The sequence below is a fragment of the Sycon ciliatum genome, chromosome 1, assembly GCF_964019385.1.
Source record: "Sycon ciliatum chromosome 1, ocSycCili1.1, whole genome shotgun sequence".
Taxonomy (NCBI): domain Eukaryota; kingdom Metazoa; phylum Porifera; class Calcarea; order Leucosolenida; family Sycettidae; genus Sycon; species Sycon ciliatum.
Genome location: NC_088643.1, coordinates 87,969,362 through 87,995,008, shown reverse-complemented (window position 1 = coordinate 87,995,008; position 25,647 = coordinate 87,969,362). Strand labels below are relative to the sequence as shown.

Genomic DNA, 25,647 nt, shown 5'->3' with positions numbered 1-25,647 from the left:
ACACATCCAAATAGAAGGCTAAACTCATGGTGTAACGTTGTATTGCTTTGTTTTCATGTTGCCACTGCAGGACTGCCGATGGTGTGAATAAGATACTGTGATGTGGGGAACCTTCCAAAAAAATTGCCAAATGCCACCAGCCAACCATGAATACACAGCACCTGGGGGAAAGCGCCATGCTGGCAAGTGCATGTTCTCCCATAATTGCAACAACATGCACTGCAGGTGAAGTACATGATAGCCCTACATTCACTAGCTACAGCTGGAACAATGCTGGATGGGAGATTTTCTGCAGATGAATCAACCCGGCAGCCTCCTGTTCTCACATTTAGAATTTTCCTTCTGCCCTGACAAGCTGTGGCCTTCCGAACTCCTGTCCCCGGCATTGCTGCTACGTGCGCAGTAATGAAGGCGTATATGCCGGCATCGGCTCAGGAAGATACATGGCTCCACACAAGTATGACCTATGAAAACAGTGCTACCGTGATAGTGTACATGTACTCAAGAATGTGTCCGTGTTCTTTAGAGCGAGTAGAATTCCTGGCCAGTTCAAAGCCATATTCAGTGGTCATTGGCTCCAAGTCCGAAGCTCCCAGCTTGGCTTTGGACCAATTGGTGGATTTAGATCCTGTCCGTCTTCAGTAGAGAACATTGTTTCTTTCTTTTTTTAGTGTAGGAGATAAGTTTGTGCTATCACTGTATCAGTATAATTACGAGTCAACCTCGCTTTCTGGATCATCGTGTATTCAAAATAGCTGACTAAAAGGGCAATGCCTTGATAAACAATTACTTTTGAGAGGGATTGATTGATCTTTGCATACTCTATTCTTATCAAAATAATAATCATATGATATCACTTTGGTGGACCTGTACTGTATTGAAATACGTTGACCATGATCAGTCATCCTACTGGTAAGCGGAATTTCTCTCCAATAGAAATACCGTACACGAAGTTCTTGTCCCATGAAGAGAAAGATCATGATGTTCCCATCCCGATCTGGCAATTCAGTAGTAGTCCTTGCAGTGTGATTCTATGCCGCCATGATGCCGGGGTAAAACAGGAATCCATGTCATTCTACACTCTTCAGTTCGATCATTTCGCGATTTCAAGACTTCACTGAGGTACCTTGGCTAGATGGAAAGCCAGTTTGAAACTGGTTCCAAAAGTCGGATTGCTCAGTTCGCAAGCATGGCACCGTTTTACAGGCTGGATATCGAATATAATTATATTATCCATATAAAAACCGCTCTGTGAGCGGTTCTGAAAAACCTTTACTGGTACTGCCCCGTCGTAAAAGTAAGAAATTAGAACTGGCCCATTGTCCCCCCAAATGCGAACTGATCCACCTAAATCGCGAATGACGGGACCCGAACGCACCAGTAGCACGAGGTCGGGAGGGCACAGGACAGCAATTATCATAGGGTAACACCACATACCGCTAGTACATTACATGGCCTATGGTCCGGACCAACGTCCCCATCTGCATCCACGTCCACAGGTAGGAACCTCGTGCTACTGGTGCGTTCGGGTCCCGTCATTCGCGATTTAGGTGGATCAGTTCGCATTTGGGGGGACAATGGGCCAGTTCTAATTTCTTACTTTTACGACGGGGCAGTACCAGTAAAGGTTTTTCAGAACCGCTCACAGAGCGGTTTTTATATGGATAATTTCAGTTCTTTTTCCGTTCCCTCCCCAACCCCGAAGGTAAACATGACCACACGCGCGATGCACTGTATGTAGCCATGAGACTGCAATAACACACTGATACATACCAGCCCTCCCCGCCTCGCTACCCCGCACACAGATACACAAACATGCGTATGCACACGGCACACACACGTGGCCACGCACACATACGCACATGCACACGACACAAACAGGAAATTCTTCATGTATAATGCCATGCAAAGCAGTGGCCACCGTACTTGAGGAAGTCAGTTGTGAAACAAAAATAATTCAACTACAGTGTGTAGACAAGCTGATGGCCAAAGCACAACATAGCAAACATGACATTTGCCCAAGGATTGCAGTTTGCAGGCCACGCCATGGAAGCAGCGAATACAGAATGTAATATCATACAAAGTGACAAGCAAGGAAGTGGCCATCATACACCAGAAACTTGCGGAAAGTCACATCGAAATTTGGAGTTTTACGCCAAATTTGACGTGAAATTGCGTGTCACGTCGCAAATAAAGTGCATCCTAACCTCTCTGTGTTATTGTTGGTGGTGGTGTTGATGTTGTGCTGCTGTTGTTGTTACTATGTAATTGTTACATATTGAATACATGTTTGCACACGCATGTGGCGCACTGGTCTGGACTGTACTCTGTAGTGCCACTTCTAGTTACTTCTCTTGTCATTTCACTGTCACAGACAGTGTCAGTGCAGTACAGTGAAGTGACACTCACTCAACTACATCATGTCATTTCCAAAAAAATGTACAGGACTACAGTACAGACTTGTGTCATGTGTCATGTCTGCTTCTTCAGCTGATCAGCCCCATGAACAGAATAGCATGATGTACGCGGATACGAGCTAGCTAGCAAGCTCAGAGAAGCTGTGACTAGTTCCACCGCTTGTGAATGAATGTGCAAAGCGTGGAAAGAATTATGTGTGGGTGTTCTTGGCCCATCGGCATCACGATGACTTTCAACAGATACCAGGCATGATTTAGGTGCTTGGGGGAAGTAGTTGGGTTGTAGGCCACTGGCACTGGCACTGCTTGTCCGTTGTCGAAGATCCGCATGACCCTGGTCGAAGCATAGCCTAGGACAGCCTAGGACAGGTAGTACTAGTACTAGTGCCGGTAGTAGTGAGTTGTAGCAGGGGGCTAAGGAACAATACCTTGCTACTAAAACTAGTAAAAGTACATGATTGTATTGAATGGAATAGTATAAAAGTACATGACTTGTACTTACTTTTATTTTTTAGAAGTTCCTAGTGTCAGTGCCAGTGCACTAGTGCCGTGGTGTGTTTGTCGCGAAACAGTTTCAGCTAGTGAAGCGTGGAGAAAATATCCCACTACACCGCTACATAATCATTGCCAGGACGCGTGCAAGTGCTGCTGCATGCAGTGGATCTCGGACAGACAGAGTTCAGGGCTCACTTTCTGACCAGCAGTACTCCTACTGCGATTACTCCTGGAGCTCTCAGACTCTGGGAGCGTCGACAGGCGCTGAAGTCAGAGTGAGGTGAGCATGGGGTGCCGAATTTCCTCAGTGTGTGCCATCCTGCTCTCAGTATTTCCTTTCACTCAGCCACTACCGGTAGTGTGATACTAGTACTAGTAGTCCTACATAATCATTACGTAACAATCTACATGTACAGGCTACAAACTACTAGTACTTGTAGCTAACTATTACTAGTTAGTTACTACTATATTTTTTGTAGTACTTGGCGCGGCATCTAAAATATCCTTGGGATGCCGAATACAAGCTGCAGAGCAATAGAGATGTCAGATTTTCACAAAGATTTAAGTGGCACTGTGAGACTTGTAGGTGCATATTAGCTACAGAATGCAACTGTTGGCATGTTCTAAAAAAATAATTAGAATGTGACAGAGAGTTTCAATGATTATGTACAAGATTGTACTGCATGTTCATACTACATGTCAATGTTGTCAATGTTGCGGGTTTGACAGCACGTAACAAGGTGGAGGACACTGTGTTGGGAAACAAACAAGGTTTATCTATGTACATACATGACTACATTGTACTACAGTACTAGGAGTAGATCCCTACTGGGGTACGGTACAGGACCGTGCACAGCATGGTGCACATCAACCATACCTATCCTGCTGGCCAAGGCCATCTACATCTACATTGCAAGAATGCCGCTTGTACATTGCAGTAGACCTAACACATGATAAAATGGGCATCACACGAGATTGTAGCGATGTGGTGGTCATCATGCCACACCATAGGAATACATTAGTACAACCGTGATCTTCCCCGGTGCAAGTCTAATCTGAGGTCCAACCATTGCAGAACATAACAGGGGGGGGGGGGGGGGGGGGGTCAGGAGAGACAGAAGGAAGGAAGAACAGAACTGAGAAAAGAGTGGCATATTCAGAGGGATAAACTACATGTAATCCTTGGCATTGGACCTGTAGATGGTAGTGCTGCTACTAAAAGCATATCACCGGGGCCTGTCACCGGTCCACTGGCTCCCAGTGTTCCAACCTCACAAGAAAAAAATGCCCAACTGCCGTCATCTACATGTACAGTACAGCTCAATGAAATCTGATCGAGTCACTCAAGTACGCGCCGGGCGTTGTGCGGCCCCAGACCTGGGAACACTGGGCTGCGAAATGGTGCAAGGCGCAAACTTGACTCACGCGATCGGATTTCATTGAGCAGCACTGTACAAGAGCCTGTGACAGCCTAGGATGCTCCCCCCCCCCCCCCCCCCCCCCCCCCGTTTGCCGCGGTGTGCCTGACCGGAGTCGTGTTTCCAAGTGTGGTGACAGACAACTATGTGTCGCCCATACCGATTGTGTGTACATGTACTTTGTTTGTATGCATCTAACTGTTATCCTGCAGGTATTGGACAAACAAATCTCAGACTAGCAAAGGATAACAATGTCACAAGGAACTCCACCGAGGAACCCAGATTTTCCTTTCAGGGAAGAGTTTGCTCGTACAAAGTTCTTTGCAACTCAGGAGAATGCAGCATGGCTGTCCAGCTCACCAGTAAGATTTATTTATTTTATTATTACGCCTTCCAGTGGCTAAAGATGAATCAGTGCCAATATAGATGAGGAGGGGGCGCTTGCCAGCCATGGCGTAGAAAGGAAGTATAAGAAGTGTGGTGGTGCACCAATACCATGGTAAATAACAGAGGAAAGGGAGCAGTACAGCCGACGTGAGACGACCGAGACTAAACAGGTAATAATAATCTTTCTTTATTTCAGGATTACCATCAACTTGACAAACTCATACTGAATTGTTGGGACGTAGCAATCAACCGCTAACCGATTGCTATGTGAACGGCTAGTGCTGCGGCTTGTGCGTATTTGTATGACTTTCAAAAGTTAGCAGGGCATGGTGTGGTACTACTTTCAAGTAGTGAACAGGGACTATGTCTCAATACAGCCTGATAAAGGAAAGCCCTTTGCAACTGAAATTCTGCCATATACAATTATTGACCTGTGGACCATGAAAATTCTGTTTTTCCTAGCCGATGACCAGTATTCTGTTCATGATAAATATTAACAAAAAAGGTTGTTGCCGTGATGTGACAATGTGTTGCACTTTCTGTGTTTATTGTGTTTCCTCTGTTGCAGTTTATTCCGGATATCGCATTGCTTGTTGTAAACTTCGTCTTTGCTGCGTTTTCGGTTGCCATCATAATCTGGTCTGGATCGAACGAAGGCAGTGCAAAGTGGTTCATCTTTCTGACCAACTGGGGCTATTTGATGGTGGTACTGAGCTTCGTTGGTTTCGTCATTGTGGGTGTTTTTCAGTTGTGGCGGCGCCGATCTCTCCTCCTGCAGGGTAAGGTGGATGAAGAACTCAGACAAGGTTTGGCAGTGTGGAACTGGCTGCATGCACTGCAGCAGGTGATCTTCTCCATAGGTCTCGCTAGTAGCATTCTCATCACCATTCTGTATTACGCCCTGCTCAGTCCGCGAGGAGGTTTCCTGGATGTGTCCGTCCATGCCTTGAATACGGTGCTTACCGTCATTGCCATTTGCCTTACTAACTTCAAGGTCAACGTCCTGCACTTCATCTATCCACTGGTCTTTGGCGTAGCGTATTTGATCTTCTCCGTCATCTACACCCTGTCGGGTGGAACAAACACCCAGAATCGGACGTATATCTATTCTCCACTGGACTGGAACAGTAAGCCCGGTGGTGCCGCTGCCCTGTCCCTACCCGCCGTCTTGATAGGTATACCAGTGGTCCATCTCATCTGCTACGGTATCATGAAGCTCAGGGTGGCCATTGCACGCCACGCGTGCAACAAGGTTGCACCTAGTGGAGGTGATGGAATCGCCATGCGTCATGTCTGATGAGAGTTACTTGCTATCAGCTCGGTACTCTACATCTCTGGGCTTCATACGCTTTCCTAGTTTTTGGAGCGAGTCCGGAATTATACCGTATGGACGTCGCAGAACACTTCTACTTCTCCCAGCTACTTGACATGGTAAAGTTGTGACTAACTCAGGCGGGCATACGTGATTCAATATAAAACGCTTGTCCATGTATTAGAAGTTCTGGAACAGTTGCATATGCATGAATCTTCTACATGATCATTATAGTATTAGTGCTATTCATTTCTTCTTTGGTGTCTTAATTCTGTTGAGGATGCATTGTTCAATTATTGTGCCTGTGACACCAGTCTGGCTGTCACTGGTACATCCGGTTCTCGGTTTTCCGAAGTGTGAGTATTGCCAGCTTTATAACTTATCCATTATAGCTCTTGATCTGGTGAAACTATCATGCAAGAGCCCCAGATCTGCTGGTTTGATTCTGCATTTTGATTTTAGACGTTTAGCCCTTGATCTGGTGAGACTGGCGTATGTGAGTCCCAAATCTGCTAATTTTAGTTTTAATTCAGTTCTAGCATGAGATCATCCCTTTCTTTGCTGATGTGCTACGTGGAGCTGCAATCTAACTTCTTTTCTCAATGCTGGATCATTGTTTTAGAGTGTACTCAATGTTGATGCTTTCTGTGAATGAGGGATCATTTTTATTGGTCTCTCTCGTTTCATTATGCTGCTAATTCGGTTGCTCGATTTCAAGACTGAAGTCTGTGGCAGGTCTAAGTTTGGACTTGTCTGTGTGTGGCACCGTTTTACCTAGGGTGCACCCAGTGCTCTCCTCCATGAAGAGCACGCAGCTCGTTTCGAAGTTTGCCCAGGCCCTTACACAGTTACAGAAGTAAAGAGCAGGACCATGTTGAGTTTTTTTTAAATACAGGCACATCATGCGTCCATTCAAAGTCAGGTTCCCACCTATCTATGTAGGTTATGCATGCCAACTCACAGTGCCAACAGGCAACAATGTTTTTTTGTGACAAAATTGGCAGAATTTCCCGGTTCCTGTGCACACCATGAGCCAGGATCAGCTGGCACAGTACTGTCGGGTGCCAAAGAACGGGGGGGGGGGGGGGGGGGGGGTCAGTCTCGTAGCCAGGACCGTTCTTATTTTCATGTGTTACAGTCCGAGTATAGTATGCACAGTTGAGTCACCGTGTATACATAGGTATGCTGTGCCTAGTGAAATTTTTAGCTGTTCGTTCTTCGGCGTGTAGCACCGCCGTTGGAGGTGGTCCGGCCGGAGAGGGATCCGGGGGTCTCCCCTGTGAAAACTTTGAAATATTTAATTAGGGTGCAAACTCCTGCATTCTGGACACTTTTGGCATTGTGTTAAAAAAGTGGTCCGGCTGCTACGACCCTGTATTGTATGCCCTTACGACTGATTTCCCATTGTGGGGTGGTCTCCCAATCAGCTCACCCTTCTACATGGCCAGGTATCCGAAGATTTCCCTACACCATCCTCTGGGTCATCTCTTTCAAGAAGTCGAGAAAAAATCTGTGTTCTGCTGATATCTAGTCGACTAGTCGCATGCATAGCGCCAAGAGTTCCGAATGATAATGCGTGGGGTTATGAACTCTTGATAGCGCATTATCATTACTCGGACATTAGAGGCGTCAAGCATTTGGAGACTCCCTGCTACTGTATTTTGTACCAAGGAGTAGTCTAATTATTATTGTACCACTACTCGTAGTGCATTCCCTGCATGCTTTGTGTACCTTGTGCATGCATGTGTGTATTGTTGTAATCATTTCAAACATAAAAATAATGACATAGTCATTATTCAACGATTATTGTACCTTGCATGCAAGTATTTATCAGTCAGTGAATTAGTAAATATTCGAGACAGCCAAGGCAAATACTCACCCACATGCAAGGTGTACTTTCAGCCCCAGCTACCAACTGACAGTGACAGAACTGCAATACTCACTTACCTGGCAATGGCACTGCACAGGCCCCATTGGAGACGACCATGCCATCCAGCTAGTTGGGCTGAGGAATGAGGGATAGCCGGCTAAGCTGAGCAGCAACCCGTCGCCACACATGGTCAGCAATGAGAATCCGAGATTGACTTCGCTCTGCTATCAAGTGCAAGTGAGCTGTGGACGATCGTACGAGCGTAGTTCGTGCAGCACTGCTTGCAGTGACCCCCCTACTTGTCGTGATATTCCGGCTTCAAGGAACACTGAAATCGCTACAACAGTACAAGCCTGAGCCATTGAGTGACTGCGAGATCATAGTACGGCGAACCTGATTGCATAGGCAAAGGTAAATCTGTGCTTCACATGATTGTAATGGCTAAAAAAATAAGTTTGGGGCACCGAATCATTAGAGAGGTTCTGCTTCACATGAAACCAAGAGCGCATGATCATAATATTATACTCTTGATGAAACGTAGAGAAATCACGGAAAGAACAGGTGTCGTGCTTGGTTTTTGAGTCTACGGCTTCGCGTGTTTTGGGTCCAGATTCCTATGGGGAGGCGAGGTTGTCTACGTTGTGGTACGCGCAGAGGAAATGCACATGTAGCTGCTGCATATTATTCACAACATTACAGTCCACTTCAAAAATATAGACGCATGGTATTTTTGAAATATTTCAAATTTGGCTGGAGCTTTTCAAGAATTTTTTCGGCATATTGCTCAGGTCCTTTCTCCAATAACTCTTGTACGAGCTCGTATAGGTTTTTCAGCGATCAAGCCCAATTTCGAAATTTTTATGCACAAAGTGATCACAGATTTTATGTGGTATAGATGCTGACCTAACGGTTTTTTGAAATCACGCTTCTATATTTTGAAACGAACTGTAGGGAGAAACCAAATACGTAAAACAAAACAGGTTTCAGACTACCGATTAAAAGTGACGGAATGGGAAAGTTTCCGAGGTGATTTGATCACATGACGGTACTGGCACGTTGCCAGCGGAAAAGTTTTACTGCCGCGGCTGCTGCGGCAGTTATAGGCGATTCACACGCCAGGCAAATCCAGGAAAATCACCATGGAGATATTCCTGTGGGCGACCAAAATTTGTCCATGGGAATCAAAAGTGTCCATGGGTTTTTTGCCCACGGATGCACTCATCTGCGGGCACATTTACAGTTATGAGCCTGTGAGGTCGTACTATCGTACAGAAGTCTTGAACCCTGGTTGTTTGGCCTTTGTCTCTGGGTACTCATTCCAAATCACCACAATAACGGCGTATACTCACCGAATACTCGCAGGAGCTCTGGCCAGAGTGGCCGCCATCCGCGGCCGTGTGAACTGCAGCCTCACGTTTCACTTCCTGCGGGCACCTGACAAACGTGGATTTGCCTGTCGTGTGAATAGCCTATAACTGCATTCCGGCAGTAAAAGAGATGCTCAGGCTGGGAATAAGGGGAAATCCCTTCTCAGTGCCGCGGTGAGAGCTGCACAACTTACATAACAGTAACGTTAGTTTATCGGTAGTGCGGTGTATCGCCATTCACGGTTTGACGGGGTTCTCGGTAGTCTGAACACGCCCTAAAGTAGTTCAGCTGTGTGACTGCCATGAAGAAACGAATTCCAATCATCAAAAGATAAGAACTGTTCAAGATTTGACTGCTTGCCCGGTTGAGGGCTGTGTCCAGATATGGGAATTCCGGATTAGAGTTGGGCTCATTCTGCCATAACCATGGTGACTGCTTGAAGCCGCGGGTGTAACAGTAGCTTGTAGAAAAAGGAACGATCATCCTCAACAGCATACAGTACCGCAGTGCTGTAAATCAAGAATGTTTCGTACGGGCTTTAGATTTACAGTTCTGTACACGTAGTGACTGTGGGGACAGTGGTAATACCGGTAAGTGCAAGTCAACCCTGGCTTCCTACCATTCAGTGCTAGCGCCCGCGCAGACCTGCCTGTCCCATGCATGCTTGTACATGTAGTGGACACGATGTACTGCATTCATTCCGGCACTGCCAGATGTGAGAAGCGTGCACATACAGTACATTTCACTAGCCATTGTATTTCACTGACATGTACCACCACTGCACTTGACTAGATGAATAAGCTGCTATTAAATTTTGTGATCATGTCAAGATGATCTGCGCAGAAACTCCGAATGTCGTGATTGTCAGCCACGCTCTTTACATAGTTGTGTATGTGCTTCCTTTGTGGGTTCTTTGCAGAGTTTCTGATTGGAAAGAAGAAAGAAGTCTGGTGCCCAAAATGGCATCTGCATACCTTGTCAGCAACCCTGACTTCCCAGTCAAGGCAGAATTCGCGTGGTCCAAGTTTCGTCCATCACAAGAGAATGCATTATGGCTAGCAAGTTCACCGGTAGGTTTTCTCATTGCGTGTAGCTTACGTGTACATGTTGCATGGGTGTAGTGGAAATTAGTAAGCGAGGGGACTGAGGGCATGCTGTGAGATCAGCGCCATTGTTCTTTCTTGGAGTGTGGCGTGTGCTGCTCAGAAGGTCTAAATGGGGAAATGATCAAACGTACTGTGATAGTGAGTTGAGGAGCGAGAGAGAAAACTCTGGGTTACAGCAATACAAAGTTTTCAGCATTCCTTCTCTGTACCCGATGAACAATCCATATATTTGACCTGGCATCACACCACTGCTGGCATCACACCACTATTGCTGCTGTTTGTACTCAGTAGTGTTACTGAGGCTGCGTTTACACGACAACGCACGGCCAGTTTTCCGTTTTCAGTCCCGCATTTCTTTTTTCGTTTTCGTGCATTTACACGATCAACGCTGATCCGAGGTGGTCTCCGTTTGTATCGTTTTCGCGCGTCTACATGGGAGCAAAGGATCAGCAAAAGTTCGTATGTGCCAAGTGTTGTCGTGGAAGCACCAATCACACTCAAGCAATAGTTGAGAACAGGCCACAAAACAACACTCGTCACATGACGAAAATTATAAAAACAATTTTTTTGATTGTCGGATCCGTGTAAACGGCCGAAAACGAAATACACGTGATGGAAAATGAGGCCAGCATACCGTTTCGACTGTTTACACACCCAAATTTATCCGGCAGAACTTTTTCCGTTTTCAAATTCTTCCACCTTGGCCAGCGTTTTGGTTTTCTTCTGTTTTGGTGTACAACTTTTACGTTTTGCTCTTCGTACCGTGTAAATGAACCATGGATCCGAAAGGATTTTCTTGCGTTTTCACCCCCAGCGTTGTCGTGTAAACGCAGCCTGAGAGGCCAGCACCTGTTTTTTTTGCACCATGTGACTTCGCTTCAAGCCTTGCACATTGCTAAGTTACACACACTGTGAGTGTCTTACACTTTCCTTGTAGGAGAATTCCAATGCCGACTTTAGCCAGTATGGTCTTTGTGCATGTTTCAGATTGGCTGGGATCTTTTAGTTTGGAAGTTTCGATGTAAACTGTGTTCTCATTACATCATTGTTGTTTATTGCTGTCGTTGTTGTTGTCGTCGTCTTTGTGATTTGTTGTCATTGTTCCCAATCTGTTCTCTTTGCAGTTCATCCCAGATTTGCTGATGTTGATGGTACACAGCATTTTTGCCGTGTACTCAGTGGTCATTATCTTCATGTCCGCCTTCGATGGAGTAGAGAGTCCTAAGTGGTTTATCTACCTCTCCAACTTGGGATACTTGTCGGTTATGCTGAGCTTTGTAGGATTTGCTGTCATTGGTGTGCATCGCTACTGGCGCAAGTATTCACTGGTACATCAGAACTATCCATATGAGGAACTCAGCCAGGCCCTTGGGGCATGGCGCTGGTTCCATAGCATCCAGCAGATCATGTTTACAATTGCTCTGAGCGTCAGTACCCTCATCACTCTTCTCTACTACACGTTGCTGGCACCGGACGGCTCGTTCCTTGATGTGTCAATACATGCTCTGAACACGGCCTTCTGCTTTGTTGAACTTTGCCTGAGCAACTTCAAGCTGAACATCTTGCAAGTTATTTACCCGTTGATTGCTGGTGTAGTTTATATAGTCTTCACTATAATCTACGCTCTATCAGGTGGGACAGACATCAATGGCAATGACGCTATATACCCTCCACTAGACTGGAACAACAAGCCTGGCAACGCAGCTCTCTTGAGTCTTTTAGCTGCATTCATAGGTGTACCTTTGGTTCACCTCATCTACTTTGGCATGATGAAGATTAGGATAGCTATTGCACGCCGTGTTAGCACTACCCTACCAAGTGGAATAGGTATCGACTATGAACAAGTTGATGTGGGTACTAGTAATGTGTGATACTGAGTTGTCCTGGCCCACCAGCACTGGGCTATATACTTGATTATCATACAAAGGTTCTTCACCCTGCGTGCGTATTGGCTGTGTACACGTGCATTACTGTGCATATATGCGTGTGCATGCGGGCATGCTTTTGAGTTTCGGTGTAGGGGGGATCCGTGATTATAAATTACATGTGAATACTTATAATTATTGTTGTCACTCTTTGGGTTTTAAAAAAAATGAGTTCATGATGTCATCAGTCTCCCACTGGCCCGCTGCACTGTAGAGTCTATACGGAACAGCTACCGCTGAGCCTGAAGCTTGTAACTGACCAACCGTTCCGAAGGAAGAGGGCCTTAGAGGGGCACGAACAACATGCACATGTGTTGAGCTCGTGATGAAACACCACCAAGACAAGAGTGGTGCACCATGCCTGTATACTTGTACTTTGTTTAAAGGGGAAGTATACCCTAAAATCAAATTTTCACCAGTTGTAGTCTTCTGGGTGCTGAGTCGAATGGTCTTGGTCCGAGGAAGCTGCGACGCTCCCTTCCTACTTGAATCCCAATCGAACTCGCGCACTTCCACCGAAACTGGGTGACTGCGCCCTACTAGATGGGGATTTGTATGCAAAATGTCACTAAAAGCGCCATTTCGTTCTTACAAAAGCACGGATGACCGCGATTGGCCCATATGTTGTAATCTTTTGGACGCTGAGTCGACTGGTTTTGGTCCGAAAAGGCTGCGATGCAGCGTTCCTCCTTTATTCCCAATCGAACATGGTTGAACAAGCGGTCACGTGCTCCTGGGTGCCCAAATCACCTGGTCACCGCGCCAGCAGGCGACAACTTTCACACCAAGGTTCAACTCGAGTTCAACTCGAGTGACAGGACTGCACCCAAAAAAGGTCAAACAGGCTAGTAAGTTGTACCCTGCAGGCACGGTGACCAGGTGACTGGTGTACGCAGGAGCACGTGACCGCTTGTTCAACCATGTTCGATTGGGAATAAAGGAGGAACGCTGCATCGCAGCCTTTTCGGACCAAAACCAGTCGACTCAGCGTCCAAAAGACTACAACATATGGGCCAATCGCGATCATCCGTGCTTTTATAAGAACGAAATGGCGCTTTTAGTGACATTTTGCATACAAATCCCCATCTAGTAGGGCGCAGTCACCCAGTTTCGGTGGAAGTGCGCGAGTTCGATTGGGATTCAAGTAGGAAGGGAGCGTCTCAGCTTCCTCGGACCAAGACCATTCGACTCAGCACCCCGAAGACTACAACTGGTGAAAATTTGATTTTAGGGTATACTTCCCCTTTAATGTGCCACTGCACCACCAGTCCACCACCCACATCACCCCTGGCTGCACCTGGACCAAGAGACTCTTGCCGGGACCCCTCTGTGGTTGTGCTTTTGGAGGTGTGTGTGTGTGGTGGCCACGTGTGTGTGTGTGGGGGGGGGGGGGGCGGAGCAGGATAAGCGCAAGCGAGTCCTGTCTTCAGAGGATCCGGGAAACTCCCCCCACCTGCCTGCATGCTAGTCTGAGGACCTGCACCATGTAGATCTACCACAGTCCTTGCAAAACTGTGTGTACATCATCAGGGCCTCAAGGGAGCAGGGGCCTAGGGTAGGGGGTCGTCAAATACCGGTATTTGACGACTCCCTGGTAGGGCCTGGCCTCCGGAGAATTAGAACCGAGCTGCACCGGTACGTACGCGGTAGACTCTACGCGGTAGACTCACGTGCAAACGTGTGCAGACTGCAGGAAATCAAAACAAGGAGGAAATCAAAAATCAAAAAGGTACAACTACGAGTACCAGGTGGCGGCAAACTGTAATGTTTGCTGTCCGTTTGCTTGTCCGGAAATGAGGGCCAAGTAACAGTTTATTATTGTCTGGGATGGGATCAAGCCCACTTACTTTCTACATGTACCCGAATACAGCTGCACACGCCAAACTCAAGTAAGGAGTGGTTCACTGCTGTATGTCGAGTAGCAGGGCGGAAGCAGGTGCTGGCGTTGGTTCCTTGCTACAGACTCAGGGACTGAACCTTGCGCGTTTGGGAGTACAGCAGTGTAACGCTGTTACATGGACGTTGGTCTCATACCACTGCATGCTAGTGTCAGGTCAGTTCGGTTTTAGAACTTTTTACTATAATTGTTGGTTGACAGCATGTATTATTTAAAGGTGGAGACCACCAATCCATAACTTTTTACGACAGTAGTATACTGCTGAATTTCGATCATCCATCAAGACTTTCTTAGGGTTCCCTGTAAGAAGGCGATGACGCCTGTTGGGAATTCCCTAGTAAAATAAGAATAAAATATAGTATACATGTATAGTCAACTCCTGATGTATGGAACACGTGCATTGTGCAGGAGAATTAGTTCTTTACAGCCGAAGTTCGTTATAATTATCAGAAATGCACTCATACTATAAGCAGCAAATCCCAAGTCGGATTGACTGATATGTGGCCCATGACAGTATGCGTGCACTTGGTGTACATGCAGCCCTACAATATTTGGTTCGTTATAAACGAAAAGTGTGGCAAGTGTGGGTTCAGCAGCAGAAGAGGGAAATTAACGTTGAAGTGCAGTTTGCGGTTTTGGTGGGAAATAATTATAGTGTACGTTTTATGACGGATGCCCTACTGCACTATCAAACACAATGAAGAGAAAAACAGGTTGAGAAATCTGACTTAATTTCGATGGAAAGTTTTGATAATTCTGGAGAAAGCAGCATCCAGGACTTAACTCATCATCGAGTCATCATTAGTTGGAAGCAGGGAGTGCCGATAGTAAAATACCATAATAATTATGACTACTCCCTGGTTGGAGGTTTGCCATTCACTGATTGATCTTCAGCGTCAAATGTGGGGCTATTTCATACCACTGCCCGCACCAGCTCTTCCAACTGCAAAGTTTCACTCTGGCATAGAGCTCTCCTTCTCACCACCATCACTATCAGTTCTTGCCTGGTGCCTTGTTGATGCATGGCTGGTGGGATCATCATCTGACATAGCGGGCTGGCACTATCTCTCATAAAGAAGAGGATTGAGAGAATGAAAAGGAAAAAGTTACCGGGTGCAATCTTCAGCATATCATTCACTTTAGTCCACGAGTATGGTACATGCTACACACAGGTGCAGACTCCTGAGTGACAAGAACTTGATCCATGCGATACACACACACACACACCTCAGACCTGCCCACCGCGGAAGCGATGATAGCGAACAGCTATGTTAGACATAGCAACTTGTGCTGGGATTACACCATTCAACAGCTTGCAAGGCTGATGAATTGACCGCCACTAATTTTAGCCTGGTATCCACCACACAGCTGATTGAAGAGGCTTTTTCTGGCCAGTGAATTTCCATTTTTTTTTAAATTTTACACACACACCACACCACATACTCCGGCATACACTGGCTGTTGGTAACCACCCAGGAGAATGAAAGAAGAGCTAGGAGAATGAGAAAGAGAAGAAAGACGTGTGCGACCATAATCGTCGGGAATTGAACCCGCAACCTCTCGATTGGAAATCGACTGCACATACCACTGCACCATATACACACACACACACACACACACACACACACACACACACACACACACACACACACACACACACACTTTCAATGTTCTTATGCAGCTAAAAATAAATTCACGATCACAGAGAATTGGCAGAACTCCTTAAAATCGCAGGGAAATTTCCATCGTGAAATCGCGATTTTCCCCGTGGCTACATGTATATTCATGACTTGTGATATCACCCGGATAACCTGACTACTGCACTGAAGTGTATTGTACATCATGGATAGCTGTTGCTGTGTTGTCTGTGTCTTCACCACGCAATTCACGAAACAGTTCTACACACCAAAAATGAAAACGGCAATAGCAAGTCTCCCGAGGAATCCTGATTTTTCTTTTATGCACGAATTTGCTCTGGCACACTTTCGGCCATCACAGGAGAATGCCGCGTGGCAAGCAACATCGCCGGTAAGTTTGAGCTGCTGGGACAACAGTGTCCAGGGCACTGCGTGTAGATGAGTCAAATGGTCAGAGCTGGCTGCAATAAAGCATTTGTCACATTCTGAATCGAGCTTGCACATGCTGTAAGTAGCCCTTTCCCAAAGATGCCATAATTTTTGCAACTTATGCTTTTCGCAACCGTGTCAAAACAAGTGATAGTTGCTGAAATAGCATCTATATTTTCAGAAAAAGCTCAAAAGTTGCTAATATCGCAACTTAAAATTGAAGAGTTCTTGTGCAAAAACCACCAAAGTAGGAGCAGAAATAGCAGAAGTGCAGCAACAGCAAACTCGTACACCCCTTCCTGCTGTGAATCACCATTAATTTTTACACAATGCCAGTAGCCTATTGCATGTACTTCGAAGTATCCTACATCAGTCCAGTGCACGGAAAAGAGAATGCACATTATCGTAACTACCGTTGATCTACCGTTTCTCTGAAATGAGTCTGAAGGCAGGCGAGAAATGCGCGAGTATGCATTTGTCCGACATGTAGTCCGTGACTTGACATTTTGACCCCATGCCATGAGGTCAAGGTTGTGGAAGAGTTGTGAAATAGTTCGCGAAAATGAAGAAAGTTGCGATTTCTTCCTAAACAACGAAAAGTTGCGAAAAAAGTGGCGAGCATCTTTGGGAAAGGGCTAGCTGTAAGCCATGTTAATGTAACGTTTTAACGAGTGACATTTCTTCGTTATAATAAGTTCTGTTTAGGCTGTAACGCCTCGTATCAAGAGTATATAACCCCCCAAAAGTGTGCAACTCTGCGTATGGGGTCTCCGACGGCGAAAACTCACATCACGTGTCTCAGATACATTCGTACTACGTACAAACGAAGGATAGCGTGCGCGCAATCCGAATATCTGCCATGATCATGCTGGGGAATCGTGTGGGGATTTGCATACCCGCAGTGAGTTTCTGTCAGGGAGTGCTTTTTTTATTACTCCGCTGCTCGCTAAAAACGGGCTGGAAATGTACAACTGCGACACTGCACCACGTGATGTGAGTTTTCGCCGTCGGCGTGCCCCATAGAAAGGGTATCAGGAGTTGCACACTCTTGGGGGGGGTTATATAATCTTGCTCATATGTGTTATGTGCGGATATGCCGGAAGACTGCAAGATCGTTATTAAACGTATCTTCTCGAATCTATGGATTTTGGACAATCGTTAAATTTGCCACTCGTTTAAACATATCTTACAGTATTCTTGCAAGTGCACTGATAAGCCACACCCGGCAGTCCGGCATTGTCTTTCCATATAATTATCGTGCCCAGTTTTGAATCGTTGATATTGATGAAAGTTTTTTTTATTGAAAAACCTTGCAGCATGCTACACAGACCAAGACCAAACAGTCAGTTCCCGAGCATGGTGCGGTGGCACGTGCGCCCTTACAAAGTGTTGTCCATTTGTCCATTGTCTGCAAGCTTGTGCAGGACTCAGTTGTACTCTTGAAATTCATAAATCCGTTGATCCGCGCGCTGCAGGGAGTGCTCAATGTCAAAGACAGAGTTTAAAACGTAGCAGACTCAGCAGAGGACGTTCAGGTTATTTGTAACTCCGAGTTTCAAGCGACAAGGTAACTGACACTGGGGTTCTACCCAACAGTACGCTTATAAACACATTGGGCCACAGGCATGAACAGATCTAGCGCTGAGCGCAGGTGGGCGCTAAGTCTGGCAGCGTCAGATTGCCACTCTGCGCATGCCCAGCTATCACTCCTGTTATAATAATAATATAAGACCTGACGCTCCCACCCGCCTGTCGCCCGCCATCCTCCTAAAATCCCCTCCCGCCTGTTGCCCGTTGTCTCCCCAACGCCTCCGCCCAAGCTCTTTTGTTCCTTCACAATCTGACGCTGCCAGACTAAGCGCCCGCCTGTGAGTTTTCACCATCAGCACACCCCATAGCAAGGTTGTCCAGAGTGCACACTCTTGGGAGCTTGTGTACTCTTGCCAGTACATGTATCAAGATTCCATGTGTATCTTTGAAATACAATACTGTCATGTTTAGCGACCAGACTTTCTTCTATAGGAGTCGAAGTCAGGGCTAGGCTTCTACTCAAAGCAGGTATTCAATGCATATCGACACTAAAAACAAGCTTATGTGCTGCGTGTCCATCTTGAAAATCAGGCTCGGCATATTGAGGTTATGCAATTACATAATCAAGTGAAACAGAGAGGTTCCAGGCTGTCCAAGAGAGTGCTCAATTCCGAGAGGCAGAGGTAGTTCAAACAATAATAAGAGGACGAAAAAGTGTTTTTACTCCGCGTTTCATGCACTAAGCGATCATCAGAAAACAGTAATCAAGTGAGATGGTTTGGCAAAGTGGCGGCATAGTGCCCATAAGTGGCTCCGTTGACTCACCGCCATGACATCATTCGCCTAACCTCTATTCCTTGGCATCCTTGCACTCAGTATGGTAGCTACTAGTATGTAGAATACAGGATGATTTGCACTGATGGAGTGGGTCACCTGGGAATGCAGCATAGCGTGGTGACGTGACTGGAGTTAGCTACTTATTTCCCATCAAATTTTCTTCTCCTCAGAAACTCTAACAATGGTGTGGATAAGCCAGCACTGAACAACACTCTTATTAGAGATGCAACGGCAAGCATGTAGCAACTTATTCGTGGTTCTTCTTCGTCTTGCTTTCTTTTCATTTTTGCAGTTTATCCCTGATGTGGCCTTGCTCGTTGTACACGTCATCTTTGCTGCTTTCACGTCGGGCGTCATCATCTTCTCTGGAATCGATGAAGTTGGGGGTCCGAAATGGTTTATCTACCTAACAAACTGGGGTTATCTGAGCATAGTCCTTAGCTCCATTGGCTTCGTTGCTGTGTGTGTTCATCGGCTACGTTTGCGCCAATCCCTTGTGCGCCTTCAGACGAGCAGTGAAGAACTTGAGCAGTCTCTGTCGGCATGGCGTTGGTTTCATAGTGCGCAGCAAATCACCTTCACAATCGCTCTGGACCTCGGCATAGTCATCACTGGACTCTACTGGTCTCTTCTGGAGCCGAAAGGGTCGTTCTTGGACATCAGCACACATGCCCTAAACGCGGCCATGACTATACTTCAGCTCTGCTTGAGCCACTTCAAGCTCAACCTGTTACACACGGTGTACCCAGTGGGTGTTGCCGCCACCTACCTCATTGTATCCTATGTCTACACTGTCCTGGGTGGGACCAATACCACCGGCCAGGCGTACGTTTACGCGCCACTGGACTGGAAGAACAAGCCTGGCAGCGCCGCCGCCCTGGCTGTGCCAGCGGCGCTAGTGGCCGTGCCTCTTGTGCACTTCATTGTCTTTGGAATCATGAAGATCAGGGTGGCCATTGCTCGACACACCTACACCCGCATGGGGCGCGGCGACGGCAACAACCATGCCATGGGCGAAGTCTGATTAACGCCGCCGGCATGTACATGCACCCCAATCCACCGCGCTTGTGTGCGCTGTGTGTGTGTGTGGCTACACATTGGTGATTGATGTATGGACTTCCATTGTGAAGCAACAAAGCAGAGAGAACCTATAGGACTGTAGACTTTCTGCAAAACAACTAAACAAATGGACATGGATACGTCTGTCTGCTATATTTTTTTGTAATGGCCCCTGTTTTGAGTAGGCATGTCCTCTCGCAATGTTTCACCGGTTATAGAGTTGGTATCTTATTTTGAACATGTTCACTGCAGTACATGTACTCCTCATACAGTCATACTTTGGTCCCTCCCATATCATCTTATCTTCACAAATAGCTTCTATTTTATTACCTTTTCCCGCAACCTATTGAATATTTCATTTTTCTAAGACTAGAGTACATGTGGCCGATTGTGTTTATAGTAAAGCGGGATTCACAGAAGCTTTTTCGCGATGCGACACGCGCGAAACCGGGAAAACCCCAAATCGCACCCCACGCAACTGCCGCAACTGGGCCATCGCAGAAGTTGAGCTTGGCTCAACTTTTGCGATGCGATGCGACAAGCGATTTGGCGTACGATTTTGACCTTTTCTACAGCAAAGTTGTACAAAGGTTCAAGAGTTGCCTATAAATTTGTACAAGTTGTATCAAACCGCGCGAATATCATGGTGACGTAGCCAAATCAGCAAGATTTTGTCGCATCACTGACTTCTTCTGTGAATGGTATTTCGCGAGTTCGCATCGCACGCGTCCGTCGTAGATCGCGTCGCATCGCAAAAAAGCTTCTGTGAATCCCGCTTAACTTCCCGTACTGTACTCTTCACAATAGACTGTACAGTGTGCAGCGAAAATATATTTTCCTTCCGAGAACAGACTCAGTGACATCAGCCCCATAGGACTGTATACAGCAGCTCTGGACGTCACCGTCATTGAGACGGAGCTGCTGCTCCCTGCAATGTAATCATTGGATTGCAGCTATGCCTACGGTTAATGTTAAAACATTAACCGTAGGCATAGCTGCAATCGAAGATCGACATGCGCTCTCTGTCCACTCAGCTTACGCACAACTGAGGATATGTCCTATCAAGAGACCGGCCGGGTCCATAACTTCTTCGTCCTATGACTCTATGAGGATGTAGTACACATGCCGGTACTACAGTGCACACATTGATACGCTACATGATGCGGCGGATGCCTCATACGACAATTGCTATTCCTGGAGAGATTTTTCGACTCGTGCAGTTAGTTTTGTCTGTCAACGGTGTGAATGAACGTGCTGCTCGGAGCAGTAGCCATGTCTTACAGAGGGTGCCAATTTTTGCATTGCTACGGAGAGCGGTCTTGTGCATGCGTTATTCCCGATCGGCTTACCATCGCCCAGTGAACACACTATGGACGGTTGTCCGGACTGAGGACCGTCGCATATGCGCATCTGCATTAACGGACCTTAAGTGTGACTCATTTTAATTGTGTTTACTTCACCGTTTTGTTACCCATGTAACGTTATAATTATTGTTGTGTTGCCGGGTTCTACCCGGTTGTTGGCTTCGGCATCTCTCATCAGCTTGTCTTCGGCATCTCTCATCAGCTAACTTGTCTTCATAATGGATACAGGCTGAATATTATTAATTTTTGCTGTGTCATGCATGTACATCATTGATGGTAGACATGATGACGATTGTGGATCTACGCGTAGACCTACGGAGTTGACGCATGAACGCTTGGTGGTTTGTGGATGCTAGCACCTCGCCAAGTAGATACCTAGCTATACCGGTAGTAGTACCTCTCGACTTGGTTTGACGCTGAGGTTTTGGCACAGCACGACAGCATGCTAGCAGTCACAATCATAATTGAGCTGAAGAACCGTCTGGTTATGCTCAATACTGTACCTTCGTCCTACAATTATTATTTACATAGAAAAGGCAACTAACGTTAGTAACGACGGGTTACTGTGCTATACGTGTTACTTTACTTACAAGTACAGACAGCGAGCTCTGCAGACTGCAGCCGGGGAGCAGATCTGACGAGGGTCCGCTATGCCGCAGTATGCGCTAGCGAGCAGGAACCAGTTACAGATTCTTGCAAACCGGGCATCACTATTGTAGTTACTGAATTGATATTGCTGGAGGCTTGTAGCTGTGCTTCCTCGCCACAATACTCAATACGCCGTAGACTGACCGGACGTAGATCTACTACGTTATCGCCAAGTCTTCTCCGTCCAGCAACAGCGGCTGAGCCAGCCTTGCGCAGCATTCAGTCGTTGAGGAAGTCGAAGGAAAGGTCGTAATCTGGACCGGCCGGTGGCAGTGCCGAGCTTCGGTGGCACTCTTTTCCCGTCCGACACTGGTGCCACTGAGCTAATCGGCGAAACTCGACTCATCGACGATCCTGGACGACGGTCACCGATCGAGGTCATCCAGGTAGAGATCTACGAGGTGTGCCGACATCCGTCACCTCTGTGCTACACCGGCAAGGGTCTACTACTAGTACTAGTACTACATGATTGTACAAGTAGGACTAGATCAGCTGCATACACCCTGTACACCGGGCCACACTGGCCCACAGTACGTGTACCTACATTTCTCCTCTCCCTCTCTACATAAGGAGTAGATCCACACGGTGCTTAGCTGTGGCTGGTGGGAGAAGTTATGCCCGTGATGGCGTCCAATATGAGGGTACGAATGCCAGAGCAGGGACAAATCACATCCTCGGTGTACGGTCTGATCCGAGATGGTAAGTACCGGGATGCATCAACACTGCTACTAGATTTACGCAACACATGTCCATACTCGCGTGTGTCTCGTCCAGCGCTATCCCTGTTGGCGTACTGCTACTTTCAAATGCAGGAATTTGACGATGCCGCTGAATGCTACGACCAGCTGCAGGAGCAGTACCCGGAGATGGTGACATACAAGGTATGCTACGCACAGGCACTGTACAAGAGCGGTGCCATATCTGATGCTACGCAGATTGCACACCAAATAGCCACTAGCAACAAGGAAGCGGAAGCCAGTATGCCGCTGCTGCTCCCACAGCTACGTGCCAGCATAGCGTATGCATCGGGTTGCTGCAAGACAACTAGAGCTGAGCTTCACGCCTGTCCAGACAACATCGACACTACGATCAATTGGGGTTGTGTCCTTTTCAAGGAGGAGAAGTACCAGGATTCTTTGCAGCTGTTTCGAAGAGCTGCAGAAGAATGTGGAAAGCTGACGCCAGACCTTAAGTACAACTTGGGTCTTTGCTATTACAAACTAAGAGAGCACAACATGGCCACAGGCTGTGTGGTCGGGATCATGAACACAGCCAGTGGCCAACACCCAGAGTACGGAATTGCTGCATCGAACATGCTCACAAACCTGGCGGACAACAAACCTCCGACTGATCAAGCCAGCGTGGGTAACACGCAGACTCTGCAGGAGACTCACGCCATTGAAGCTTTCAACCTTGGGGCCATGCTGGTGATGGAGTCTAAAGGCCCTGCAAAGGCATTGGCATATTTGAGGTGCATGCCACCCCGCTCTGCCCATGAACTCGATGCTGTTACTTTGCACAATGAAGCCGTCTTGAATATGGATGCGGAGCCAGTGGAGGGGTTTGAGAAACTGCAATTCCTGCTACAGCAGGCAGTTTGTCCCCCGGAAACGTTTTCCAACCTAATCCTGTTATACCTCAAGTACGAATACTATGACCTGGCTGCTGATGTCTTGGCGGAGAATACGCGAGAGACATTTCGCCTCATAAACCCAACTGTGTACCGGCTGCTTGAGATAATACTGGTACTGCAATCGTCTGTTGAGGAGGCATTCAGGCTCCTTGACGAGATGGCAACTGATCTAGGGAAGGAGGTGCAGCGTACTCTGAGGAAGCTCAAACAGGTACAAGCTCGACCCGGTGCTGATGGTGCTGGTGAGAATCCCACTCGCAAAACCCATCCCAATGCACCACCTGCTAGGGTTGCTGACAAGGCTAGCATTGAGGACATTCAAAATCAGGCTGCAAGAGAGCACGAGATGGCCTTGAAACATTACGGTATGGTTGTCATGCAGCAAGCCAAGATATACTGGGATAAACAGAACTACCCAGCTCTGGAGAGGGTGTTCCGTAAGGCAGCAAACAGGTGCAGTGATATGGAGGACTTCAAAATCAACGTTGGACACACACTGTTCGTGCAGGCCAGCGACAAGCCCGTAAAGCCCGACGAGGATGTCAGAAGATACACTGACGCTGTCAAGTTCTATGAGCCCATCGTCAAGGCGTACTACCGTACTCCACTAGAGATCAAGCCAATCATCCTGGCCAATCTCTGTGTCTGCTACATCATGACGGGACACAACGTAGAGGCCGAGGAGATGATGATTCTCGTTGAAAAGTATGAAGAGGAAGCAGCCTACGAAGAACCTGACAAGAAGTGCTATCACCTGTGCATCATTAACATGGTCATCGGCACGCTCTACTGTGCAAAGGGTAACTTTGAGTTTGGATTCTCCAGAATCATGAAGAGCCTGGAACCGTACAACAGAAAGCTTGGCACGGAGACATGGTTCTATGCGAAGAGGTGCTTGATTGCTTTGATGGAGTCCATGGCAAAGCAAATGTTCTTCTTGAGGGACGAGATCATGTCAGAGATTGTGCTGTTTCTCACGCGCGTTGAAAAGTACGGACAGAAGATCGTTGCTCACGCCGAACACCCACTTGAAGAGAACCCAATGCATGAAGGCAGGAACACAGTGGCATACGAGGCACGCTATTTACGGGCCTTGTTCCTCACGATTACCGGTTTGGGAACTTGAGGTGACCATCAACACTGGCGAGCGCTAGCGTCTACTTGACTCACTACCTGTCCAGGAACCACATACCCGGCAACAGTGGCAAGTGGTGTGTTTGTTGTTTTGTGAGTGGGTGTGCTTTTCAAGACAGCATCAACCGTCACGACTAGCGCACTCAGGAGAACAAGCTGTGTTGTCGACTTCTAAATGCGCACAGCGGCGCACCATGATATCAGCTGGCCTGACAAAATGAGCAATGTAGCAGTATATGCAAAGCATTCCCGCTTCCGTCTGTACATATACTGATCGGCATTGTATTCCCGCGTCTGTCTATACATGTCCACTGATACAGATACTGTTTGGCAGCAAAGGAGAACCATACAGTATCACAAGTGCTGTCTGTATGACTGTACTGCAATAACTTTTAGTATATGCACTCCATGAGTTTGTCAACAACGGATATGACTTTCTTGGATGTTTTAGAAGACGAGTGTACCTCAAGTGGCTCCACTTAGTGAACTCGCACGTAGTGAATTTGTATACTTCGAAGTATTATTATGTTAATCACCGGTATAGCAAAACCTTCCATGTACACATTTGGACATGTGCACTATTGACCGCATAGCCAACTGTTTTAGTGTACTAGTACAGTGCATAACAAGGTGAATGTCTGTGTCTGTGTACTTGTGAATGCAGCCATGTACATGACTGTACTCATGTAGTGACATAGTGCATGCGGCTGCATACGTTACTTCTGCCACAACTTAGTTCCAGAACTACGTTTTCAGGATGCAATCTCCTGACTTGACTTTACACATTGCATTGCTTGCAGACGACCTCACATCTGGTGTGCATAATCATACACAGAACTAGCTACGTCATGGTGGTGAAGTGGACGCAGAACTAATTAATTATTTACTTACTAGCTACATCATGAAAAAAAGCTGACGTAATTCTGACAATCAATTGTTACAGCACCCATCATGAGTTGCACACTTTGGGAGTTTGCAAGCATGTGCTCTTGATATCGCTTGTATAATAGTGTGGGTGCAACTCAGGCTATAACTTAGCATAAGGATCGAACTAATTCTCCTGCTCATTGAGTTTGCTGTATTAGTAGTTGATGGTCAGCGATTATAGCACATGGCAACACTGGCCTGAAACATTCCATGATGTACTTCAGAAAATTCCATTGGACATTTGGTCCGGGATA

At 46.8% G+C, this 25,647-nt stretch overlaps 5 protein-coding genes across 5 annotated transcripts in view; all 5 read left to right on the top strand.

Moving 5' to 3' along the window:
* Positions 1-996, top strand: part of LOC135806208 (uncharacterized) — a 36,051-nt gene extending 35,055 nt beyond the window's left edge. Inside the window, exon 27 of the mRNA XM_065320364.1 lies at positions 71-996. Coding sequence (XP_065176436.1) covers positions 71-87 — 17 coding nt within the window. The 3' untranslated portion in view covers positions 88-996. The remainder of the gene's footprint in view (positions 1-70) is intronic.
* Positions 997-2,763: 1,767 nt separating this feature from the next.
* Positions 2,764-6,765, top strand: LOC135806199 (protein rolling stone-like). Its single transcript, XM_065320354.1, has 3 exons — positions 2,764-3,192; positions 4,543-4,692; positions 5,286-6,765. The coding sequence occupies exons 2-3, from the start codon at positions 4,582-4,584 to the stop codon at positions 6,012-6,014; spliced, it is 840 nt and encodes a 279-aa protein (XP_065176426.1). The 5' UTR covers positions 2,764-3,192; positions 4,543-4,581; the 3' UTR covers positions 6,015-6,765.
* A 1,083-nt stretch (positions 6,766-7,848) lies between these two features.
* LOC135806198 (protein rolling stone-like) lies at positions 7,849-12,308 on the top strand. The gene is made up of 3 exons (XM_065320353.1): positions 7,849-8,310; positions 10,187-10,337; positions 11,498-12,308. Exons 2-3 carry the CDS (start codon positions 10,227-10,229, stop codon positions 12,242-12,244), a joined length of 858 nt encoding a protein of 285 aa, XP_065176425.1. The 5' UTR covers positions 7,849-8,310; positions 10,187-10,226; the 3' UTR covers positions 12,245-12,308.
* A 3,630-nt stretch (positions 12,309-15,938) lies between these two features.
* Positions 15,939-20,075, top strand: LOC135807158 (protein rolling stone-like). The gene is made up of 2 exons (XM_065321188.1): positions 15,939-16,223; positions 18,921-20,075. Exons 1-2 carry the CDS (start codon positions 16,038-16,040, stop codon positions 19,650-19,652), a joined length of 918 nt encoding a protein of 305 aa, XP_065177260.1. The 5' UTR covers positions 15,939-16,037; the 3' UTR covers positions 19,653-20,075.
* A 1,586-nt stretch (positions 20,076-21,661) lies between these two features.
* Positions 21,662-25,569, top strand: LOC135806196 (intraflagellar transport protein 70A-like). Its single transcript, XM_065320351.1, has one exon. It carries the CDS (start codon positions 22,314-22,316, stop codon positions 24,456-24,458), a length of 2,145 nt encoding a protein of 714 aa, XP_065176423.1. The 5' UTR covers positions 21,662-22,313; the 3' UTR covers positions 24,459-25,569.
* Positions 25,570-25,647: the final 78 nt, after the last annotated feature.

Bases quoted from the DNA above. Each gene is read 5' to 3' on its own strand.
- LOC135806199 (XM_065320354.1), top strand. From the start codon at position 4,582: ATGTCACAAGGAACTCCACCGAGGAACCCAGATTTTCCTTTCAGGGAA. The intron at 4,693-5,285 runs GTAAGATTTATT...CCTCTGTTGCAG, and splicing joins CATGGCTGTCCAGCTCACCA to TTTATTCCGGATATCGCATT.
- LOC135807158 (XM_065321188.1), top strand. From the start codon at position 16,038: ATGGATAGCTGTTGCTGTGTTGTCTGTGTCTTCACCACGCAATTCACG. The intron at 16,224-18,920 runs GTAAGTTTGAGC...TCATTTTTGCAG, and splicing joins CGTGGCAAGCAACATCGCCG to TTTATCCCTGATGTGGCCTT.
- LOC135806198 (XM_065320353.1), top strand. From the start codon at position 10,227: ATGGCATCTGCATACCTTGTCAGCAACCCTGACTTCCCAGTCAAGGCA. The intron at 10,338-11,497 runs GTAGGTTTTCTC...TTCTCTTTGCAG, and splicing joins TATGGCTAGCAAGTTCACCG to TTCATCCCAGATTTGCTGAT.
- LOC135806196 (XM_065320351.1), top strand. From the start codon at position 22,314: ATGCCCGTGATGGCGTCCAATATGAGGGTACGAATGCCAGAGCAGGGA.